This window comes from Callithrix jacchus, chromosome 3, assembly GCF_049354715.1.
Source record: "Callithrix jacchus isolate 240 chromosome 3, calJac240_pri, whole genome shotgun sequence".
NCBI classification, from domain to species: Eukaryota; Metazoa; Chordata; class Mammalia; order Primates; family Cebidae; genus Callithrix; species Callithrix jacchus.
This window is the reverse complement of record NC_133504.1, coordinates 89,488,563-89,509,377: the sequence shown is the minus strand read 5'-3', so window position 1 is coordinate 89,509,377 and position 20,815 is coordinate 89,488,563. Positions and strand designations below refer to the sequence as shown.

The 20,815-nt window shown below is 36.5% G+C and overlaps 1 protein-coding gene across 3 annotated transcripts in view; it reads left to right on the top strand.

Annotated features, from left to right (window-relative positions):
• Positions 1–20,815, top strand: part of SGMS2 (sphingomyelin synthase 2) — an 89,216-nt gene that overhangs the window by 52,387 nt on the left and 16,014 nt on the right. Inside the window, exons 4-5 of one of the 3 annotated variants that reach the window (XM_078366725.1) lie at positions 14,876–15,028; positions 16,871–17,570. In XM_078366725.1, coding sequence (XP_078222851.1) covers positions 17,116–17,570 — 455 coding nt within the window. In that variant the 5' untranslated portion in view covers positions 14,876–15,028; positions 16,871–17,115. Of the gene's footprint in view, positions 1–14,875; positions 15,283–16,870; positions 17,571–20,815 lie in introns of all 3 variants that reach the window. The other 2 variants (XM_017970368.4, XM_002745508.6) reach the window with 2 other exon arrangements.

Genomic DNA, 20,815 nt, shown 5'->3' with positions numbered 1-20,815 from the left:
CTAAGATTCTTTTCCTTCTTGAGAGCTTTAGCTTCACAATCCCAGGGTTGCAATTTCTCTCTTTCCAAAATCTGCTAAGATTCAGATTTGATCATCAAATTTTCCAGTCACCAATGGAAAGCCTCAGAGCTAGGAAATGTCTACAAAAAGAAGGCAGATTTTAAAATATCTTGTGGAACTTTCAGTTTTATTGAAGTTACTTTATTATATCAGTGTGATTAAGGCAGAAACAGTTGATACAGGTGAGCAGTCTTCCACCATCTCTATATGTTACACTGTGGACTGCTGATTATCCCTGCTTGTGAGATACTCTCAGTTCCAGTTTATTGTTTTCAAATTTGTACAGCTAATATTTGCTGTGGGTAAGTATTGTGTTCATTTCAACAAGTATTAAATGGTCTACCTGGTGATTTTTTTTTTTAGTGAGAAATAAAACAGACCAATTTTCCCCCTTTTAACCTAACTCACAGTAAGTTTTTATGAATTTTCTTAGAAAATCCATCTTTTTTGTCAATTCATGTTGTTACAAGTTTATTTTTAGAACATAGTTTACACAAATAAACAGGTGTGCTTTTCATTAGGTGGTTCTTGATCTTATCTGTAGAAAACTTAGAAATATGTGTTATTTCAGTCATTGCAAAAGAAGTGCTCAGCTGGTAAGTACAACAGTTTTAAAGGGATAAGTGAGCCCAGAAGTTAATACGGAGTATGGGCTCTTCCTTGCTTTTCTAGTTCTTTAGAAATAATTTATCTTCATGGACTATTCTTTTATTTTTATTATTTTGAGACTAAGTCTCTCTCTGTCGCCCAGGCTGGAGTGCAGTGGCCCAATCTTATCTCACTGCAACCCCTGCCTCCCAGATTCAAGCGATTCTCCTCAGCCTCCTGAGTAGCTGGGATTACAGGTGCACCCCAGCACACCTGGCTAATTTTTGCATTTTTAGTAGAGACAAGATTTTGTCATGTTGTCCAGGCTGTTCTTGAACTCCTGGACTCAAGTGATCCACCTGCCTCAGCCTCCCAAAGTGCTGGGATTACAGGCATGAGCCACCGTACCTGGTGGGCTATACCTTTTTTAACAGCTTAATTGAGTGATAACTCAATATTATAAAATTAAATTGTTTTAAGGGTAAAATGAAATGGTTTTTAATAAATTTACAGAATTATGCAGCCATCATTACTAATTTTAGAATATTTCTGTCACCCCAAAAAGAAACTTCCAGCCCACTTGCAGTCACTGCCATTCCCACCTGCATTCTCAGATAACCACTAATTACTTTCTATCTCTGTTTGACAGGATGTATCTTTCTCTTCTTATAAAAACTGGATATAGAACCAAAGTAGTCCAATCTGCCTTAATATAGGGTGGAAAATAAGTACCAGAAACTGAAATATCTGTCCCCTACCCAAGCCTATTTCCCCTAAAGTTCAGAAGTACAGCTACTGGTAGCTGATTTTTCAATTATATCTTTCACCTTAATTTTTTTTTTTTTACACCAAGCCATTCTCAGAAGAAAGTGTCATCAAGATACCTTCAAGCTTTCCCATTTCCAAAATTAAAAATCCTATCATACTACCAAAGATGTAGGACTTAGTGGCAGTATAAAAACTTGTAATGATCTGACAAGGACTCTTTTAGATATTACTTTTGTTGGGAAAGTATTTCAGAAATATATGATAACTTTTTGGTAAGCAGTGGATCGTCTGTCTGTTTTCAAGAACTTGTTAGTAAAAATACCAAAATTTTGTGAGTGCTTCTGAAATAGAATCCCATCACTTATAAAATACCCATTTTGAATGGAAAGAATTTTACAAACAAGTTAAACTCTAACACTGTTAATAAGAAAAAACTGGCCGGGTACAGTAGCTCACACCAGTAATCTCAGAAATTTAGGAGGCTGAGATGGGTGGATCACTTGAGGCCAGATGTTCGAGACCAACCTGGCCAACAAGACAAAACCCTGCCTCTACTAAAAATACAAAAATTAGCTGGGTGTGAGAGCATGTCTGTAATCCCAGCTACTCGGGAGGCTGAGGTATGAGGATTGCTTGAGCCTGGGAGGCTGAGGTTGCAGTGAGCCAGGATTGCGCCACTGCACTCCAGCCTGGGTGACAGAGTGAGACTCTGTCTCAGAAACAAAAAACAAAAAAAATAAAAAATAAAAAGGTACGATGTCTTGGTGTTTAGGAAAAACTTTATGGGCATGAGATTTCTAAGCTAAACTGGATGCTGTTAACATAAAATGATATTACCTGTTTTACGGATTTAATATGGTGTCTGTTAAAAGGAGTCTGTTAAAAATTTTCCTAAATAGGGAAATTTCCCTATATAGTTACAATAGTTAATAGTAACATTAACTATAATTAAATGGCAGATATGGGTGATAGGGAAATTTTTTTCCTCACAATAATGGTGAATTATAAGTTAAATTTTTTTCTAAGTTTATATTGATTTTTACAAATTTACAAAGACTGAAGAATTGCCTGTATTGCAATCTAGAAAACTTCAGTGCCATGCAATATACCCAGGTAACAAACCTGTACCCCTGATCTCAAATAAAAGCTGAAATTTAAACTAAAAAACCAAGTTCATAGTTGATTGACTCAATCTTTTTCACTAATGCTTTTGCTGACCTTTTTGTATGTTGACCTTTTGATTATTACAATGTGTAATAATCAAATTGGGGTAAATGGTGTATCCATCACCTCAAGCATCCATCACTTATTTGTGTCATAAATATTCCAATTATACTTTTAGTTATTTTTAAACATTGTTGACTGTAGTCACCCTATTATGCTATCAAATACCAGAACTCACTCATTCTATCTAACTATATTTTTTTACTCATTAACTATCCCCACTTTGCATGCCCCACCACCCACCACTACCCTTCCCATCCTCTGGTAATCATCTTTCTACTCTCTATGTCTGTAAGTTCAATTGTTTTAATATTTAACTCCTACAAATGAGGGAGAACATGTGAAGTTTGTCTTTCTGTGCCTGGCTTATTTCATTTCACATAATGACCTTCAGTTCCATCCATGTTGTTGCAAATGATGAGATCTCATTCTTTTTTATGGCTGAATAGTACTCCATTGTGTATGTGTACTACATTTTCTTTATCCGTCCATCTGTCAATGGACATTTAGGTTGCTTCCAAATCTTGGCTATTGTGAATAATGTTGCAGTAAACATGAGAGTGAAGATATCTCTTTGATATATTGATTTTCTTTCTTTTGGATATACCCAGCAGTGGGATAGCTGGATCATATGGTTGCTCTATTTTTAGTTTTCTGAGGTACCTCCATACTGTTCTCCATAGTGGCTTTACTAACTAACATTCCCACCAACAGTCTACAAGGATTCCCCTGTCTCTGCATCCTCACCAACATTCATTACTGGCTATCTTTTGGATAGAAGCCATTTTAACTGGGGTGAGATGATTATCTCATTGTAGTTTTGACTTGTATTTTTGTGATAATCAATGATGTTAAGCCCTTTTTCATATACCTGTTTGCCATTTGTCATTCGAGAAATGTCTATTCGGAATTTTTGCTTATTTTTTACTCAGACTATTAGATTTTTTTTTCTCTGTTGTTACATATTCTGGTTATTAATCTCTTGTCAGATGGATACTTTGCAAATATTTTCTGCCATTCTGTGTGTTATCTCTTTGATTGTTTCATTTTTTTAAAAACAAATCTGGCTAACAATATTTCCTAGGGTTGTTATAGTGATTAATTAGATAATACATAAGCATAGGTAGGACCTGCCACATAAGTAAGATCTACTGAGAACTATTACGTTGTGACTATTTTATTCTACAAGTTGATTTTTTTATTTTTACACCAATAAAGATGATTCTATTAGAATAAAACAAAGAAATAAGACCTCTCAATTTTTACAATAGCAAAATATCTTTTCATCAGAAAAACTAACAGTTCACTATAAGAAAGGTAATGGGAAAATTTAATTATATTAAACTTAAGGGGTTATTTTTTTTTTAATTGCATTTTAGGTTTTGGGGTACATGTGTGAAGAACATGCAAGATTGTTGCATAGGTAACACACGTGGCAGTGTGATTTGCTGCCTTCCTCCCCATCACCTATATCTGGCATTTCCAAGTTGATTTTTAAATGGCTTTAGGGTGACAACAGAATTTTCTTTTTTGAGGTCTAAGAAAGCTCTTGTGTCTGTTAAATTCATCAGCTGATTGTTTCAACTGATACTCAATTCAATACAATTCTGTTTCAAGACCTAGTTTTTCTTAAATCTTTAAGCTTAATGCATATATGTCTATTATTCCTTATTGCAGTTTATAAATGCAAGAACATGTTTTCTTTGGTCAATGTTTTGCATCTATCTTGAGCAGATTAAATTATTTTAAATATTAAAACTATAATAAACTGTAGATAAAATCTCTTAATTTTTAAATTATATTAACACATTTAATATATCTTACCTTAAACAACTTTGTATGCACCACCAGGCACACTTACACAATTTTGGAACACAAAGTATTTCTAAGCCTTCTACTGGAGCCCATGTCTATACTCAGTCACCTTTGCAGCTGCTGTCAATGAGCTTCAGATCTGAACTGCCATGGGAACTCATGGACGTGGGCCTGCCATACCTCCACCTTTTTCTGTAGCCATGAGTATCGATCACATGGACTTTTCCATTTTTTGAAACCGTAACCTTTGATATGAATTATTGAGATTCTGCAGTTTCTATTCATATTGAAGTTTCTTCCTAATTTGATACTTCTTTTGTGGGGGGACAGAGTCTTGCTCTGTCACCAGGCTAGAGAGCAATGGTGCAATCTCAGCTCACTTCAACCTCTGCCTCTTGGGTTGGAGGGATTCTGGTGCCTCAGCCTCTGAAGTAGCTGGGATTATGGGCATGTGCCACCACACCCAGCTAATTTTTTGTATTTTTGGTAGAGATAGGGTTTTGCCATGTTGGCCAGACTGGACTCAAACTACTGGCCTCAGGTGATCTGCTTGCCTCAGCACTGTTTTCTTCTTATATAGTATTTATATATCTGTCTTGAAGTTTGATAGTTACTGTGGTACTACACATTATGTGTAATATTAAGGTAACCCTAATTCATTTAGCTAATCCCACATTCTTGGATATTAGATTATTTCCAATTTTCCCTTATATGTAGCTGTTGAAAACATACTTGTAAAAATATGTTTTGTACATCTAATTTCCTTAAGACAAAGACATAAAATAGGATAGCTGATTAAAAATGCTATTCAAAGACAATTTAAAAGCCTATGTAAAAAATAATTATTCTTGCTGCACTGTATACAAATTAGGCCAAGTATAATAAAGCAAACTAGTCCTAGCATGATTTGTCTTCAGTAAAAATGGGAAACTAGAGAGAGAAACATTATGTTTCCAAAACTATAGTACACCTGTTGTTAGATTCTAGTCTTGCCTGATGTTTTTCAGTTTTTAATATTTTCTAGAGTTTGGACCAAATTCTAATTGTTCTTGGCTACAAGTCTTCAAAATAATGGTTTCAATTTTTTTCTTCTTTTTTCTTCCATTTATCCTAAGTTGAAATCACTGAAAACTAAGCTGATTTTTCTAAAGCCCTGTGAACTGAAGCTAGATAACTTAAACTTCAGAAGAAAATAACAACCTATTCATATACATAAGCCACTTTTACACCTGCCTACTGATATATGGACTTCAGAGTAATGTGGCGTATATAGATTTTCCAGGATTGTTCTTTCATTTGTTGTTGTTGTTCTCCCTTTCTCCCCCTATTTTCTCTTCATAGGACATGAGACTTCACAACCTTCAAAAACGAGCTTTCCTAATAACTCAGGACCTACCCATCTAGGAACAAACCACCCTAGCCATGAGAGATGAGACCAAACCTAAGCCCAGAGACTTTTTCTTCTAAAATGCTTTCTTCAAAAGATTTTTAAAAACAAAAGTGGGGAAATGTGAAATGAAAATATCTTGGGGCCCCAAAAATCACTAAGCTAAAGGGAAAAGTCAAGCTGGGACCTGCTTAGGGCAAACCTGCTTTCCATTTTATTCAGTCACCCCTCTACTCACTGAGATCAATGCATATCTGATTACCTCCTTTGAAGAGGCTAATCAAAAACCCAAAAGAATGCAACCATTTGTCTCTTATCTGCTTATAACCTGGAAGCCCCTTCCCCGCTTTGAGTTGTCTCGCCTTTCTAGACCAAACCAATGTTCATTTTACCTATGTTGATTGATGTCTCATGTTTCCCTAAAATGCGTAAAACCAAAGTGTGTTCTGACCACCTTGGGCACATGTCGTCAGGACCTCCTGAGGCTGTGTCATGGGTGTGCATCCTCAACTTTGGCAAAATAAACTTAATGAATTAACTGAGACCTGTCTCAGGTTTTCAGGGTTCACACTATAGTCATCCTTTCTTACCAGTGTCTGGGAAAGCGACAGAAGCCACAATAGTTCCTCTCTCAGTGGATGGCAATTCCATTAGCTCATTTGTTTAGGGTACTATGCCAAAGTACAAAGCAGATGCCAAATCTTCTGAGTCCTCTTACATTGCAACATACTGGAAGTTAAACTAGATAATACTGAACAAGTTGAAGATCTCTATAGATTCATCTCCCTTTAAAATGCAAATGCCAAACTCTGAACCTTACGGTACACTGCTAGTGTTTTGTTACTTTTTTTTTAAAAAAAAAAAACGATTTATTCCAGAAATGTAAGAAGATTTAAAATGAGAAAATGATTGTAATAAAATATATCACAAACGTGTACAAGGAAAAGAGCATTATCTGGAGTGAAGCCAAAATGGCATTTGGTAAAACTCAATATCCAATTGATATTGCAAGGGAAAAATATTCAGCATTTTATTTTAATAGAAGTATGTATAGATAGGCTCTTTTAATGTCAATATAACACCATTTTAGCTATGTAATATATATTCTAATACCTAGTGGGAAAAGTCTTCTGCTGCATTCACTTTCACTCCTAAATGAGCTTTAGAATCTTTTTGTGAAATTACAAGAAAACACCATTGTGCTTCCATGTTTTACTTCTGCATCTCTACTATTTAACATTGCTCTAGCCAATTAAGCCAAGACAATAAAAAGAAAACAAGCAGGTAATGACTAAAACGGCAAAAAAGAAATATATATGTAAAAATAACTAAAACATACAATATTCAACTGGAAGTTTAGGTTTTGTTCACAAATTAAAAACAAAATATCATTATAGAATCAGTAATAACTAGTTAAAAAACCTAATACAAATATGGTAACATACTTGACTGTTGATTACTGATGTAGCCACTACCACAACGACAAAAATGGCCTCAAGTCCTAATAATTAAAATAGATGTTCAGAACTTATACAAAGAAAGCTATAAAAATTAGCTAAGGTGGATAAATGCAAGCATAAAGCTATACAGTATTCATAGGTGGGAAGCTGAGATATTATACCAGTAAAGATTTGATGTTGCCATATTAATATATACTTTGAGTTATTTCCTTTTAATACTGCCAATAGGATTTTTTCTGTCATCTGACAAAATGATTCTAAAGTTCATCAGACAGTAAAAATGGTGGCAGCAGGTTTATATTACTAGCCTACATTACATAACTAATATTGGGTAACAGCAACTTTTTTTTTCCTTGAGATAGGTTCTCATTCCATCATCCAGGCTGGAATGCAGTGGGGTAGTCACCACTCACTGCAGTCTCAACCTCTTGGGCTCAAGCGGTCCTCCAACCTCAGCCTCCCAAGTAACTGGGACGACAGGTGCACCACCATACCCAGCTAATGTTTTGTATTTTTTTGTAAACACGGTGTTTTGCCACATTGCCCAGACAAGTTTCGAACTTCTAGGCACTAGTGACTTCTTGTCTTGGCTTCCCAAAGTACTGAAATTACAGGTATGAGCCACCACACCCATAGAAGGAATCTCAGATAAAACTTTTTTAAAACCAAGCCCAGTCATGGATTTGTGTCATCAAATACCTATGAATTGGGTGATTCTCTCCTCTTGAGTTTCCAAGATAAAACTTGGAACACCTAGGATTCTTTACTTACCACAGTTCAGGACCCTGTACATGGACTGTGTAAACAGTATGAAGCTAGTTTTCCCAAAGTCCTTTTATTGCTCTGTAAGTCAAGTTTAATTCTTGAAAGGAAAGCACACTAATCCAGCCAAAGCCTTGGTAAAATAACCAGTTTCTCCAGTTGTGTCCTTTTATAAATGAAAACAAATTCTTATTGCACTTATGAAAATAACTGTATGGCCGTAAGAATACTCACAAATAGTTTCCAAATTCTGGAGAAATCAGATAGAAAACAAATATGCTCCAAATTTTGTTCATCAGAGTATACTTTACTCAATTGTTAAAAGCAGTAAATAGCTTAAAAGGAAAGTTTTTCTGACTCTGAAAAACAAACCAAAGGATCAGCAGGTTTTAAACAAAGTTAAAAAGATTACTTCAGACTTCCATTAATTTCATCCATGCAGTTAATTCCTGTTCTGCTTGATATTCATGAACATTTCAGCTCTCTATGAGTCCTGAAAGTTTTTCCTCTATTCTGATATAACAGTTTCCAAAGTTATTAGAAACCTGCACTCAGGAGCACCTGTAAGAGTTTTACAGTTGATTATAAAACCTCCTTCTAAAGAGGACCAAAACAAGACAACAATTGTCAGTAGATTACGAAAAATTTTAGGGCAGCCATAGTAAAAGACACAATTGATAAGGAAATTTGTTACCTCTGTGGCACACTTATAAATTAACATAACAATTGTAATTATTACTGATAATGTACATTAAGTCATATCAGAATTATGGAAGTTACCCATAATTTTAGAACACATCCCAATAACATATTTATACAAAAACAGCCCAAAGAAAACCAAACACCATTTTATATTTGACTTTCAGTATAATTTTTATACCAAAGCCAAATATGACATTTTTGGACTTTAGGGAACCTAATATCTTAAAGGATTAATTTGGTATGAAAAAGACATAATTTATAATTTGATTTGGAAAGTTGTCAAAATTTTAAAACACTTGATATCACAAGTCATTGTAAAATGAGTCATTTCATTTAACCAAAGTGATAACACTGGATTTTTTAAAAAGGCAAAACCTTCGTTCTTTGAGAGAGGAGACTTAATTTTCCCAACAATAAGCCCTAGTAAAAACAGAATGAAGCCAATTAAATTTGATTTTCAAAATTTTGTATACTATAAAGTTTTAATCTTGACTATAAGATAAAACTTGCATAAACCTTTTATAACTTTATTAAGCAGTCAGTTAATGCTTCAAGAAAGCCTTGTTAATCAGACACAAGGGCCCATATGCTGGTCTTGTATCAGTGTGTCTTTGATATTGATGATTACTTTATAAGGAAACAACTGATTTTATCTCTAAAAATCAGCTCCTGCAGTCTCATATACTCACATCTCTTCCTTGATAGTTCATGGATCTTTAGGAGTTAAATAGCTTTAATTTCTGGCCCAGTGTCTCAGGAATGCAGTTTATTTTGATTGTCATCTTCTACTGGGCCTGAGGATGGGGTTTAATTACCATCAGTGTTTAACTGATAAATTTAAACAGGACTTGGTGTCTCTTTTAGACACAAGAGTCAAAGCCCTGTAACTCAATGTCGCAAGTACTTTAAAAGCTCATACAGAGATACATAGATGTAATAACCTTAATTTAAAAAAAAACCCTTTTAATCTCAGTTTTTTCCTAAGCAAACCAAAATTTAATAATATGACAACCTGATTATATAAGTTTTTTTTAATCCTTGTATTGTGACTTACATAGACTGTTCATGACATGCTTGGACTTTCTGGTTTGTCCAGAACATCCCTCTTTCCTAAACAACCAGTCATTCTATTCTAAGACTAAATTCTTTCTCATGTGAAGAATCTCATACAAGATTATTTCCCATAAAAAATTATTTCTCTTTAAGCTTTCTTACCAAAAAACAAAAACCCTTTTTATAATGTTCTCTACATCTCTCTTATTTCCTGGTTCCTTTTACTTTATTTTATACATGACCTTTAAATAAGCAAAATTGTTCACTTTTTTTAAAAGCCACTTTTTTTTTAAGAAAGTATGTTTTCCTACAAATATATTTTTATAGGAATATACTCAAATAATGAAATATCTATGATTTAATTTGATTAAATTTGATATAACTTTAAATTCTAAATGTTTGTCTACAAGTATCCCATTTCATTTACCTAATTATTTTATTTTGATTGTTTACTTAGATTATTTATGAAAACTGCAATAATCATTTAAAGTTTTGGAACCACCATTGTGTGGTTCACTATAACTGAAACAGTGAAAAAGATTTGACCTAACTGACTCCATCTTGTATTTAACCTCCAAGCTGTCCTTGTTCATTCCTGGGCATAGGCCAAACTAACTTTGGGACTTTAGCTTATAGTTTAACTTTGAAACAAAGACAGTAACAGCCCTTTCTCAAAACAAACCTCACTGCCTGTGAACTAAACTGCACAAAGCCACAAAATTAGAAGTTATGGTAATCTTACTAAATTCAAGATGTAGCTATCTTTTATTAAACCAATATAAATGTCTTATTTATTAAAGGTTACACAAGGAAATTCATTCTGCTTTGGGTTGGGCTCATAGTTTTTATAAAACCCCCATGTCAAATTTTGACACCTTGTAGTATTTGGCAGGGATAAGTATGAAATTGCTTGATTAATAAATGCAAACAAGAATGTATGCTGGCAATTCTTAAGACATTTCTAATATTACTTTACCAATAATTTTAAAGCAAGCTTATTTATTGAAGATTACACTTAAGTTACATAAACTTGAAAAACCACTGGACTAGTCTCTTCTTTTTTCATGATAAACTATTTGATTCAAATGCTTTTATTTTTCTTTAAGCCAATTAATTAGAGCTTTTTAATATATTTTCAGTAGTGAAACAATGTGTACAAAACATATAAATGCATAGACATATTAGGCATGCTGATAGAAATACATCTTAGAGATTCACAGAACACTTTTTTTCCCCCTACCCTAAACTTTCAGGTTCTAGATAACCTGTTTCACAACCTTAGATAGCTGTCAGTTAAATAGCCTTAAATTTGCATATTAAAGGAAACAACTCAGGCAAAAATCAAATAGCAAAATTTACATCATAAGATTCAGAAAGAAAAAGTCTGTTGTGCTAGAGGGAGATTAAAGATGGATGCCAAATCTAACATCAAATTATAAAAATCTATCATAGGATTGTGTAAGGAGACAAATTTTATTTAGATAGGCACTACCTATTTTTAAACCAGATGTCTGAGCTCTGGGCAGAGCCCACATTGAATCCTGAGATTATTTATGAGGCTAGACCATGTGATGTTTTTATGGTGCACTTAGTAAAAAAATTTTTAAACAAAGACATTTCTAAGTGTCTAAACTACACTCTTCTTTAAAAACCCAAGAGTAGCCTCTGTTGCAATTACTATTTTAGTCAGTAAATCAGATAACAATACAAAAGCAGTTTAAAAGCTGAAATGAACTTGTCTGTTTACACTCTTCTGGTTTCATAAGGAGAAACAGGTTTCTCCCTGAAAGGGAGTTTGCGGCCTTCTCCATTTTCCTTTTTTTTTTTGAGATGGAGTTTCACTCTTGTTACCCAGGCTGGAGTGCAATGGCGTGATCTCGGCTCACCGCAATCTCCACCTCCTGGGTGCAGGCAATTCTCCTGCCTCACCCTCCCAAGTAGCTGGGATTACAGGCGTGCACCACCATGCCCAGCTAGTTTTTTGTATTTTTAGTAGAGATGGGGTTTCACCATGTTGACCAGGATGGTCTCGATCTCTTGACCTCGTGATCCACCCGCCTCGGCCTCCCAAAGTGCTGGTATTACAGGCGTGAGCCACCACGCCCGGCCCCATTTTCTTTAAGGAATCCCAGGCTATTATAAACTGTGTTAGGTCCCTCATGCAGCAGAGGTTGGAAAAGAAAGGAGAGAAAGCAGAAGTAAATGAAGTAAACAGAATCCAGTCAACTGAAAAGAAAAAAACTTGCTCAAAAAAAGGGGGGAGGGCTGGGCACAGTGGCTCATGCTTATAATCCCAGCATTTTGGGAGGCTGAGGCAGGTGGATCAGCTGAGGTCAGGAGTTCAAGACCAGCCTGGCCAACATGGCAAAACCCCATCTCTACTAAAAATACAAAAATTAGCCAGGTGTGGTGGGTACATGCCTGTATAATCCTAGCTACTTGGAAAACTGAGGCAGGAGAATCGCTTGAACCCAGGAGGCGAAGGTTGCAGTGAGCCAAGATCATGCCACTGCACTCCAGCCTGGGCAACAGAGCAAGACTCCATCTCAAAAAAAAGGAGAAAGTCCTAGGAGAGAAAAAAGAAAAACATAACGGCCTTTAAAATACAAACAGATGCATACGTACAGAAACATATCTTGGATGTGGTAGCTTTTAATTAAGCTGACTTTAACCATTGTGTTCCTTTAAAAAAAAAAACTCTTTAAATCTCATTTCCATATTTCATGAACTAGGACAAATTGCCACTATTTCAGAAGTACCAAGTATCAAACCAGAAAGGGCTTGATTTAGGAACCGAAACCCAGGCTGTCATGGTGGAAAAAGCAGGAGCTTACCTATTGAATTGCAGTGTGGGGTGACAGCCATTACTTTCAGTTTGACCTGGCTAGCAAAAAGGTGGCCTTGTTACGTAAATAAAGCCCCTTAAATAGTCAAAATCAGAAGTCTTTCCTTTTTTTTTTCTCTTCTTTTGCTGGCTGTTTTTCTTCCTCCACTATACCACCATGCCACATTGCCTTTTTTGTGTGTGCCTATGGGAATTTAGCCACTTCAGAGACCTTGTTTCCCATAATTTGGAGCTCTCTTTCAGATTTGATAAAGTCAGATAGAGTTGGTCAAACCCAATGGGAAAAAGACTAAAACAACAACAAAAACAGAAACAACAACAAAACCAGTTAAAGAAACCAAATGATTGCACAACTTCTATGATGACTCTGCACTCTAATGGTAAGGAGACATTAAGACCAGCTGGTTGTTAATTTTAACTTGAGCCAAGACAGACCTCAATTCAGTTAGTTATCTAGGGGTGGGTCTCAGGCTGAAGACTGCTCTCTATCATCCTAGTGAAGCAGCCTTGTTGTCTGGGTGATATCCAAAGTTCATTGTCTCATGTGAAGGAAATCAAGGATGTGGACACACAAGGAGTGAGGTTAAAAGTGGAGGATTAATAGGCAAAACAAAGAGAAGAGCTCTCCCCTGCAGAGAGAGGGGTCCCAAAAGGGTTTCTCCTTCCTCAGTGAAATGCAGGAGGTTTTATAGATGAGCTTGAGGAGGTGGTGTTTGATTTTCATAGGGCATGAAAGATTGGTCAGACCAGGTGTGCCGTTTGCATAGGGTGCAAAAAGCTGGCTGCCCCACCCTAATCTTTTATTATGCATATGGATTCTCTACCTGGCCAGCACCATGCTGCCTATTTCTTTACTGTACACATGGTGACAAAAGGGAAGATGGAGCCTCCATGTTGAACATACCTGACCCCCAGGTAGCCATTTTGTATTGGCACAGCTGCCAGCATTAACCTGTGCAAGCTTCCAGCTTGCTTATCTGTGTTTGCAGCTGTAGTCTTCAGGAAAAAAAAAAAGTTTCTCGGGCTGCTTTCTGTTAGAAGGGAAGCCTTGACAAGGATTTTTACCCTCACTATCTGCCTAAGTAACTTCTATCTCCTGTGTCACTAGGAGCAGGTGAAAAAAAAAAAACACCTCATCTTTCCTGTTGAAAGGGAAACTCCATAAAGGAGTACTTGTCTCCCATCATCATGGAAGCAGGAAAAACTTGCCTTCCTTGTGTTGGAAGCAAGTAAAACTCCAAAAAAAGAAGTTGTATGGCAAAATAAACTTTAAATCCCGACCAAAGTTGGGGAGATCAGTGATTCTCTGGAATGAGTGCTTCTAGGCCTCAGCAAATTGTCCTATTGGTTTGAGTCATAAAGATAGCTCAAGGTTGAACCAACCACTGATAGGAGATTTGTCAAAGGTTAGGGGCACCTCCATTCAGAATCCCTCTGTGGTTACTAAAATGTGAACCCTGAAAATCTGAGGCCTCAGTTAATTTAAAAAGTTTATTTTGCCAGTGTTGAGGACGCACACCCATGACACAGCCTCAGGAGGTCCTTGAAGACATGTGCCCAAGGTGGTCACAGCACAGTTTGTTTGGTTTTATACATTTTAGGGGGACATGAGACACTAATCATATGTAAGATGAACATTGGTTTGCTCTGAAAGGCAGGACAACTCAAGGCGGGAAGGGGGCTTCTAGGTCAAAGGGTAGAACAAAGATAGATGGTTGCATGATTTTGGGTTTCTCATTAGCCTCTCCAAAGGAGGCGATCAGATATGCATTTATCTCACTGAGCAGATGTGTGACTTTGGATAGAATGGGAGGCAGGTTTGCCCTAAGCAGTTCACACCTTGACTTTTCCCTTTAGCTTAGTGATTTTGGGGCCCTGAGATATTTTCCTTTCACAGTTGGAATGAGTATGTTGTGATCATTATCTTGATGACAAACATTTCATCCCAAGAGTCGTTGACACATGATGAATGTGCTGTGTATATGTAATCTTAATCAAATCCCAAGGAAAATATTAATTTTAATGCTAATGATGATAAATGGGCATTGTACTCACATAGTGTTCTTACTCTCAGGGGCACAAAGCTCTTCACAATTAATTATTTCAGTCATTCTCTCAGCAGTCCCAAGAGGTGGGTGGCTGAGTGTTTCCTCTTAGGAAGAAAAAAGGTTACTAATTGGATTTTCTTCTGTTCCACATTCTGTGTTCTAGAACTGAGTAGCTACCTTGTAAAGACTATCTGTACATCCACTGTGAAATGGAGTTGCAAAATCTCAAGCTTCTTTCACACATGAACACAAGAGTAGAAGCACATATGGAAGAGTAAAGTGGAAGGGGATTTGGATGATGGTTTGGCAAGATGCTGTAAGTGGATTAGGCAAGGCTGCTAAAGAGAAACAGGAAATGGCTGCGTTAGTGCTTCCGACCGCCATTAAAAGTAGTAGTTCATGATGTTGAAGGTTTGTTGTTGAAAATATCTTCCTGAGGCACCTCTACATTGTGCTTATTCTTCCTACAACATTGTACCAAGACACTGTCAAGCCAGAGGGCCATTGGGCCTTTCTCATCCTGCTGTAATCTACTAATAGCTGGGGACTCTGCAGAAGGACAAGAGAAAGGTGAGGTGTTCATAATTCCCAGTAGTACCTTTTAGCTGGTCTCATGTTCCCTTGAGCCCCCATTTCTCTACCGGGTCAGCTTTCCACATGTTTTTGCTTTCTCAGAAACAGAGCCTGTGTGTGGATACGTCTTGTCCCGGGAGCAGGGAAACAGTACAATTCAACCTCTCATTTTATCTGTTGGTTAGCTCATCCCTTTCCTTCCTTTCACAATATACCATTCGGTCTTCTCCAGTAGTCTTTCATCGTTTTAGTCCTATTTCTTTGGTTAGACTGCAAGCTCTTTGGCTGCATGTTCAGGTCAGATGTTTTTCACTCCTTTTAATTTCCCCTACATAGCCCTCAGCATTGGGACATTTAGGTGCACAGTAAACACTTGTGGTTTATCTGTTTGCCACCCATAATTATAAACAGACATTGCCTGTACATATTGACTGTGCCATTTTCACTGTTTTTTTTTTCTTTTTCTTTCATTATAAGTAAAGGCTTAGCTGTCATCACTTTGAGTTTGTCCTCTTCAGTTTTCCCTGAAGTTACCCTGAAAGGGGAGGCCTTTAAAATGCAGCGGATTGTACTTAAGTTGAGCAGTGTATCCAGGGAGGGGAATAATTACAAGGTTTGAAAACCTCATCAGGTGGCTGGCTTCTGTAGCAGGACTAAAAGACTGCTTTCCTAAATTGAAAACAGCTGGGGCCGTGTGCTAGCAAGTATAAAAGAGGTGGCAGTGGTGCTGTGTCCTAAAGAAATCTGCGCTCTCTGGAGCCTGTAGAACTGAAGCTGAAGGTAGTCATCCTCATTGGTGTCGTGGTGGGTGAGTCCCCTGAGCTGGTCCTCTGGAGGCCCGTTTCTATTGTTAGGTAGAAATTGGTTGCATCAAAATGCTAGTTACTAATTTATCATGTCAATGGTAGTGAGGTATTTTGTCCTTCAAATAAATTCTACTTGTTACCTACGTAAGAGACATAGCTAAGGCTTGGTGTATCTTTTCAGAGTTATTTTGAAGGCTGCCAGCTTTGCTTGTATATGGTGTGGTTCTCTGAATATAAAAGGATAAACTGAGGCTGTGTCATTTTAAGTATTTTGAATGTATTGTACTTGAATATATTCTTAAAAGTGGTCACTTAAAAAGGCTTCTATTTTTTAATGAGAAAATTGACTATTTTGACAAACACAGAGAGTAACAATTATTCAGTGCATGTAAGTGAGTTACCAGTTTTTATTCTTTCTTTATGGCTTATAGAAATACAGTCTTGGAAGGCTTGATGTGACTTCCAGCTTATTATGACTTCATGGTTAGCAACAAGTGATAGTGTCTGATGAAATGTTTGCAATGTTGGGTCCTGATTTTTAAGGAAATTGTTAAAATGTTCCTAATTCTACCGATACTAGTTCAAAAAGAGACAAATTCCAAAATAAAGCAGTATTTTGTAAATAAACTTGATCTCAGCAGCTTTAAGTAGGTTCTGATGTTATGTTTGTAAAACAAATGGCTTTGGTATTAGTTTCCTTATTTTGAGAATGTTTTTGTTTTGGATGGTTGACAATTGGACAAGCAAAGTTTCTGAACCTAATTTTGTTTTGCTTTTAGGTGGGATAGTAACATCTTTTTGGGGGAAGAATTGGCTTCCTTTCTTGAAAGTGGTGAAGGTACAGCAGATAACTGCATGGAAGGAACAGTAATTGGATGGCTACCTTCTACATTTTGTATTAGGAAACAAAGTCCATTGTAAGAGTCCATGTTGATCTTGGAAATAGAAGGATTGAAAAATAGCTAAATTTCTACAAAGAACAAGAACTTGACCATCTCCTTTTTGATCTGAAGACTAGGGGACAATGGATATCATAGAGACAGCAAAACTTGAAGAACATTTGGAAAATCAAACCAGTGAAGCTACGAGCACTTACACAAGACCGGCTGAACCTGTTGAAGAAGAAGACAAAAATGGCAATGGTAAACCCAAGAGCTTATCCAGTGGACTGCGAAAAGGCACCAAAAAGTACCCAGACTATATCCAAATTGCTATGCCCACCGAATCGAGGAACAAATTTCCACTAGAGTGGTGGAAAACGGGCATTGCCTTCATCTATGCGGCTTTCAACCTTGTCTTGACAACCGTCATGATCACAGTTGTACATGAGAGGGTCCCTCCCAAGGAGCTTAGCCCTCCACTCCCAGACAAGTTTTTTGATTACATTGATAGGGTAAAATGGGCATTTTCTGTATCAGAAATAAATGGAATTGTATTATTTGGATTATGGATCACCCAGTGGCTGTTTCTGAGATACAAGTAAGTAAATCTAATATGTGTTGGGGATTTGCCATTGGTTTGTTTTTAAGTGAATAGATGGGTAATTGAGATTATTTTTCCATTTTCTCCAGTAAATTCAGTCTTATCCAAATATTTGATGATAAAAAAGCAGTAGAAAGCTCTACCACACTGAGTAAACTAAGTCACTATTCAGTAAGTGTTTGTTGAGTAACTGTGTATGAAAGTGGCTGTGTACAGCAGTGCTATGGTGGGTGACTCAGAGTTTATGAATTTAAGGTGCAGTTCCTCACTTCCAGCAACTTGGTGCTGTGGTATTTGTATGATAAATCGAGAGGCTTGGAAAGGAATAACACTCACTTCTATCATGCTTATGTTATTTCAGGCTCTTGACAGGTGGGAAAAGGAATAGGTTGAGAAACTTTTTTCTCCATTACTCGTGATGTGATGTCTCTATTGGTGTAGAGTCAGTAGTCTGCTGTAAGGTTTACCTGGATTCGGTTCTCAAATTTTATATTTCTGTGGGGTTGGGGGTGTGGGTGTGGTTTCAGTTTGCTGTTTGTTTGCTATCTAGTTACAAGAGTTTAAGAAACCGAGTTTAGAACGGTATCCATGTGGTTTTGATTTTTAGATTTCTAAGGTAAACTTACCCTCTGATTTCCTTTGGTCACCGCAAAGGAGCTCACAGTTCACTGGGTTCAGCCTCCTTATTTTTGAAATAGTAGGGAATCAAGAAGAAATAAGCCAGGTACTTTTGCTTTGAAGACACTTAATAATTGGACATCACCCCGAAGTGGTTATTTCTGCTTCTCTATGTGAATTCTGACTTCTAGTCCATAAAAATGAAGTCTCCTTAATTCCAAGGAGCCTCTCATTCATCATTTAGATGTTTGTTTTCTACTGGAATGCTAGTGATTAAATCACTAAAATATGATTTTGATCAAAACACTGACCATAATACGGAGTTTAAAAATGTAATGTATGCTAGTTTGGCTACAATATGAAGGTTCCAAGTCAAATAGGATTTCAGTATTAATGCCAGAAGATCTTTAGAAGAAACAATTTATTCTGTATCGTTTTCAGTTGGTAACACTTTTCATTACATGATCAGTTACAGGACTCTCAATGTGGTATATGCACTCAGACCCTAGCATTGCTACTGTTTTATGATTAGACAAATTCAGTCTGTTTTTGTTAAAGAGTTCCCCAAATGCAACTTTGCAGTCTTAAAACCTTATTTCACAAACTGCAGTCATTCCTAAGCATTTTCCTTAATAGAACTCTTCATATGTTTCCTTAGTATGCTTAATAGATCTAGCTATCAGTTCTTTTACTTAGTAGAAGTAACCTGCTTCTGAAATTGTTAAAGAATGCTTTATGCTAAAAGCAAAGAATGTATTTATGAACTTTAGTGTTTTTCTTTTTAGTGTCTGGAAATTGACACAATGTAAGAGAGCCTGCTAAGGCCGCAGATATTTGCTTTCTCCTTTATTTAGAGCAAAGTTTTATTGATATGTGTGTGAAAAGAGAAATTGTCCAGGGTCTGGTAAGTATCTGGACTCCATCCTGAAGTACAATCTTTCCCTCAGTTTATATTTTCATCTAGATACTTTTTGAATTTTCATTAGATAGTTATTGTTAACTGCCTCTACTTAACCACCCTAGGTTTCAACATGTCAAAACACATGGTCACATAGCCAGACCATACATTTTCATGATATCCACTATTTCAGTCACAATTCACACACATTTGCCTTTTTATGTTTGAAGTAGAATTGGATCTTACATTTTAGTAACTAGTGGAATAATTTTTATAACCTGTTTTGAACATCCCAGCTGAATGAGAAATCTTGCTTGTTCTCTCTCTCTTTTAAAACCTTTCAAACCTATGGGAAAAATCATTAGCACTAGTTCTTTTTCTAAATAAGGCTGTAAAGTACATCTTTACCTTCTAAGTTAGTTTTCAGTTCTGAGTACAGCTGAACTCAGAATGCTGGAATTAATGTAATTGACTCACAATAATTTCTGCTTATTCACCTTGTCTAACAGCATGGAGCACAATTCAAAACAGCACTCTTTTGGAACCTGGGGTTGAATCAAAGGCTGAATCAGTTTTCCCTTAACCAGGGGGAGAAACTCAGCACTGTTTATTACCTGCTCCTTTTCAGTACCAGGAAAGGCAGAGCTAGAATAGCAAGCCTTTAAGGAAATGCCTTGGGATAAACCAATACTGTCATCTACCAGTCTAGGTGGTGTCCCCTTCTATTTTTTTTTTTGACCCCAGAAACCCTGAAATATTCTTAAAATAGCTGCTGGGAACAGACAGTTAAAATATGTATTTATACATAGTTCTTCAAATTAGAAGTTCCAAATGTTACCTGAATTAGACCTTGATTCATGTCAGAACCACAGTCTTAGGGAAAACTTAAAATATGTCACATTACCTGACACTGCCTGTTTTTCCAGAAGTCTTTGATCACTACCAGTCTTGGAAGCTTGAGAGCTCTAAAAATGAAAGACCTAGAGTAATATGTTTTATGTACTAAGGAAGTTACACCTAGCAAGTCTAGGGGCTTTATGTGGAGTCCCACTCATCTCTTAATCCCAGAGCCCAGAGCTTATAGACCTCACTATATAACAGAAAGGGAGCTGTCCTTTTCAGCTGGACTGAGGACATTCAGACCCATGATGCCCATTCAGATACATCCATTAGGCAGTGGTACAATGGCAGAGCCCTTCCATTTTGAAGACAGGATCCTCAGTCATCTACTTGGAAGCCTGTGTTAGGCTGAGGACCCAGGGTGTGAAGCACAGAGACTAATGTTAGTTAAGACAGCTTTCTTCCCACAGAAATATAAAGTGAAAAAGGACTTGTGGGAATTTTTTTTTGCCCTTTTATTGATCAAGATAAAATAAAATAAATCAGTCAGCTTACAACTTCACTATTAAATGTAATTAACTGTATGAGGACACTTTGAACATTTTCAAGATAGAGTTTTTTGAAAATCTATTTAGTCATAGAGAAAATAGTTCATGCCTGTGTTGTCAGAATACCTTCGGATGGTCCTCAAATAAACCCTGCTTATATACGATGGGTTAGATTGTCACATTTCCCTATGTGTCCAATTATGTAATGTCACCTTGGCTCATTAGTTAATTCCTCTGTTACTGTGGCTTGCTTATTCCTTTCTTATGTTCTCAAGAGAGGTTTTTATTAATGCAATGAGTTGACTGAAAATATAGACAGCTTCATTGAATTCTCTGGC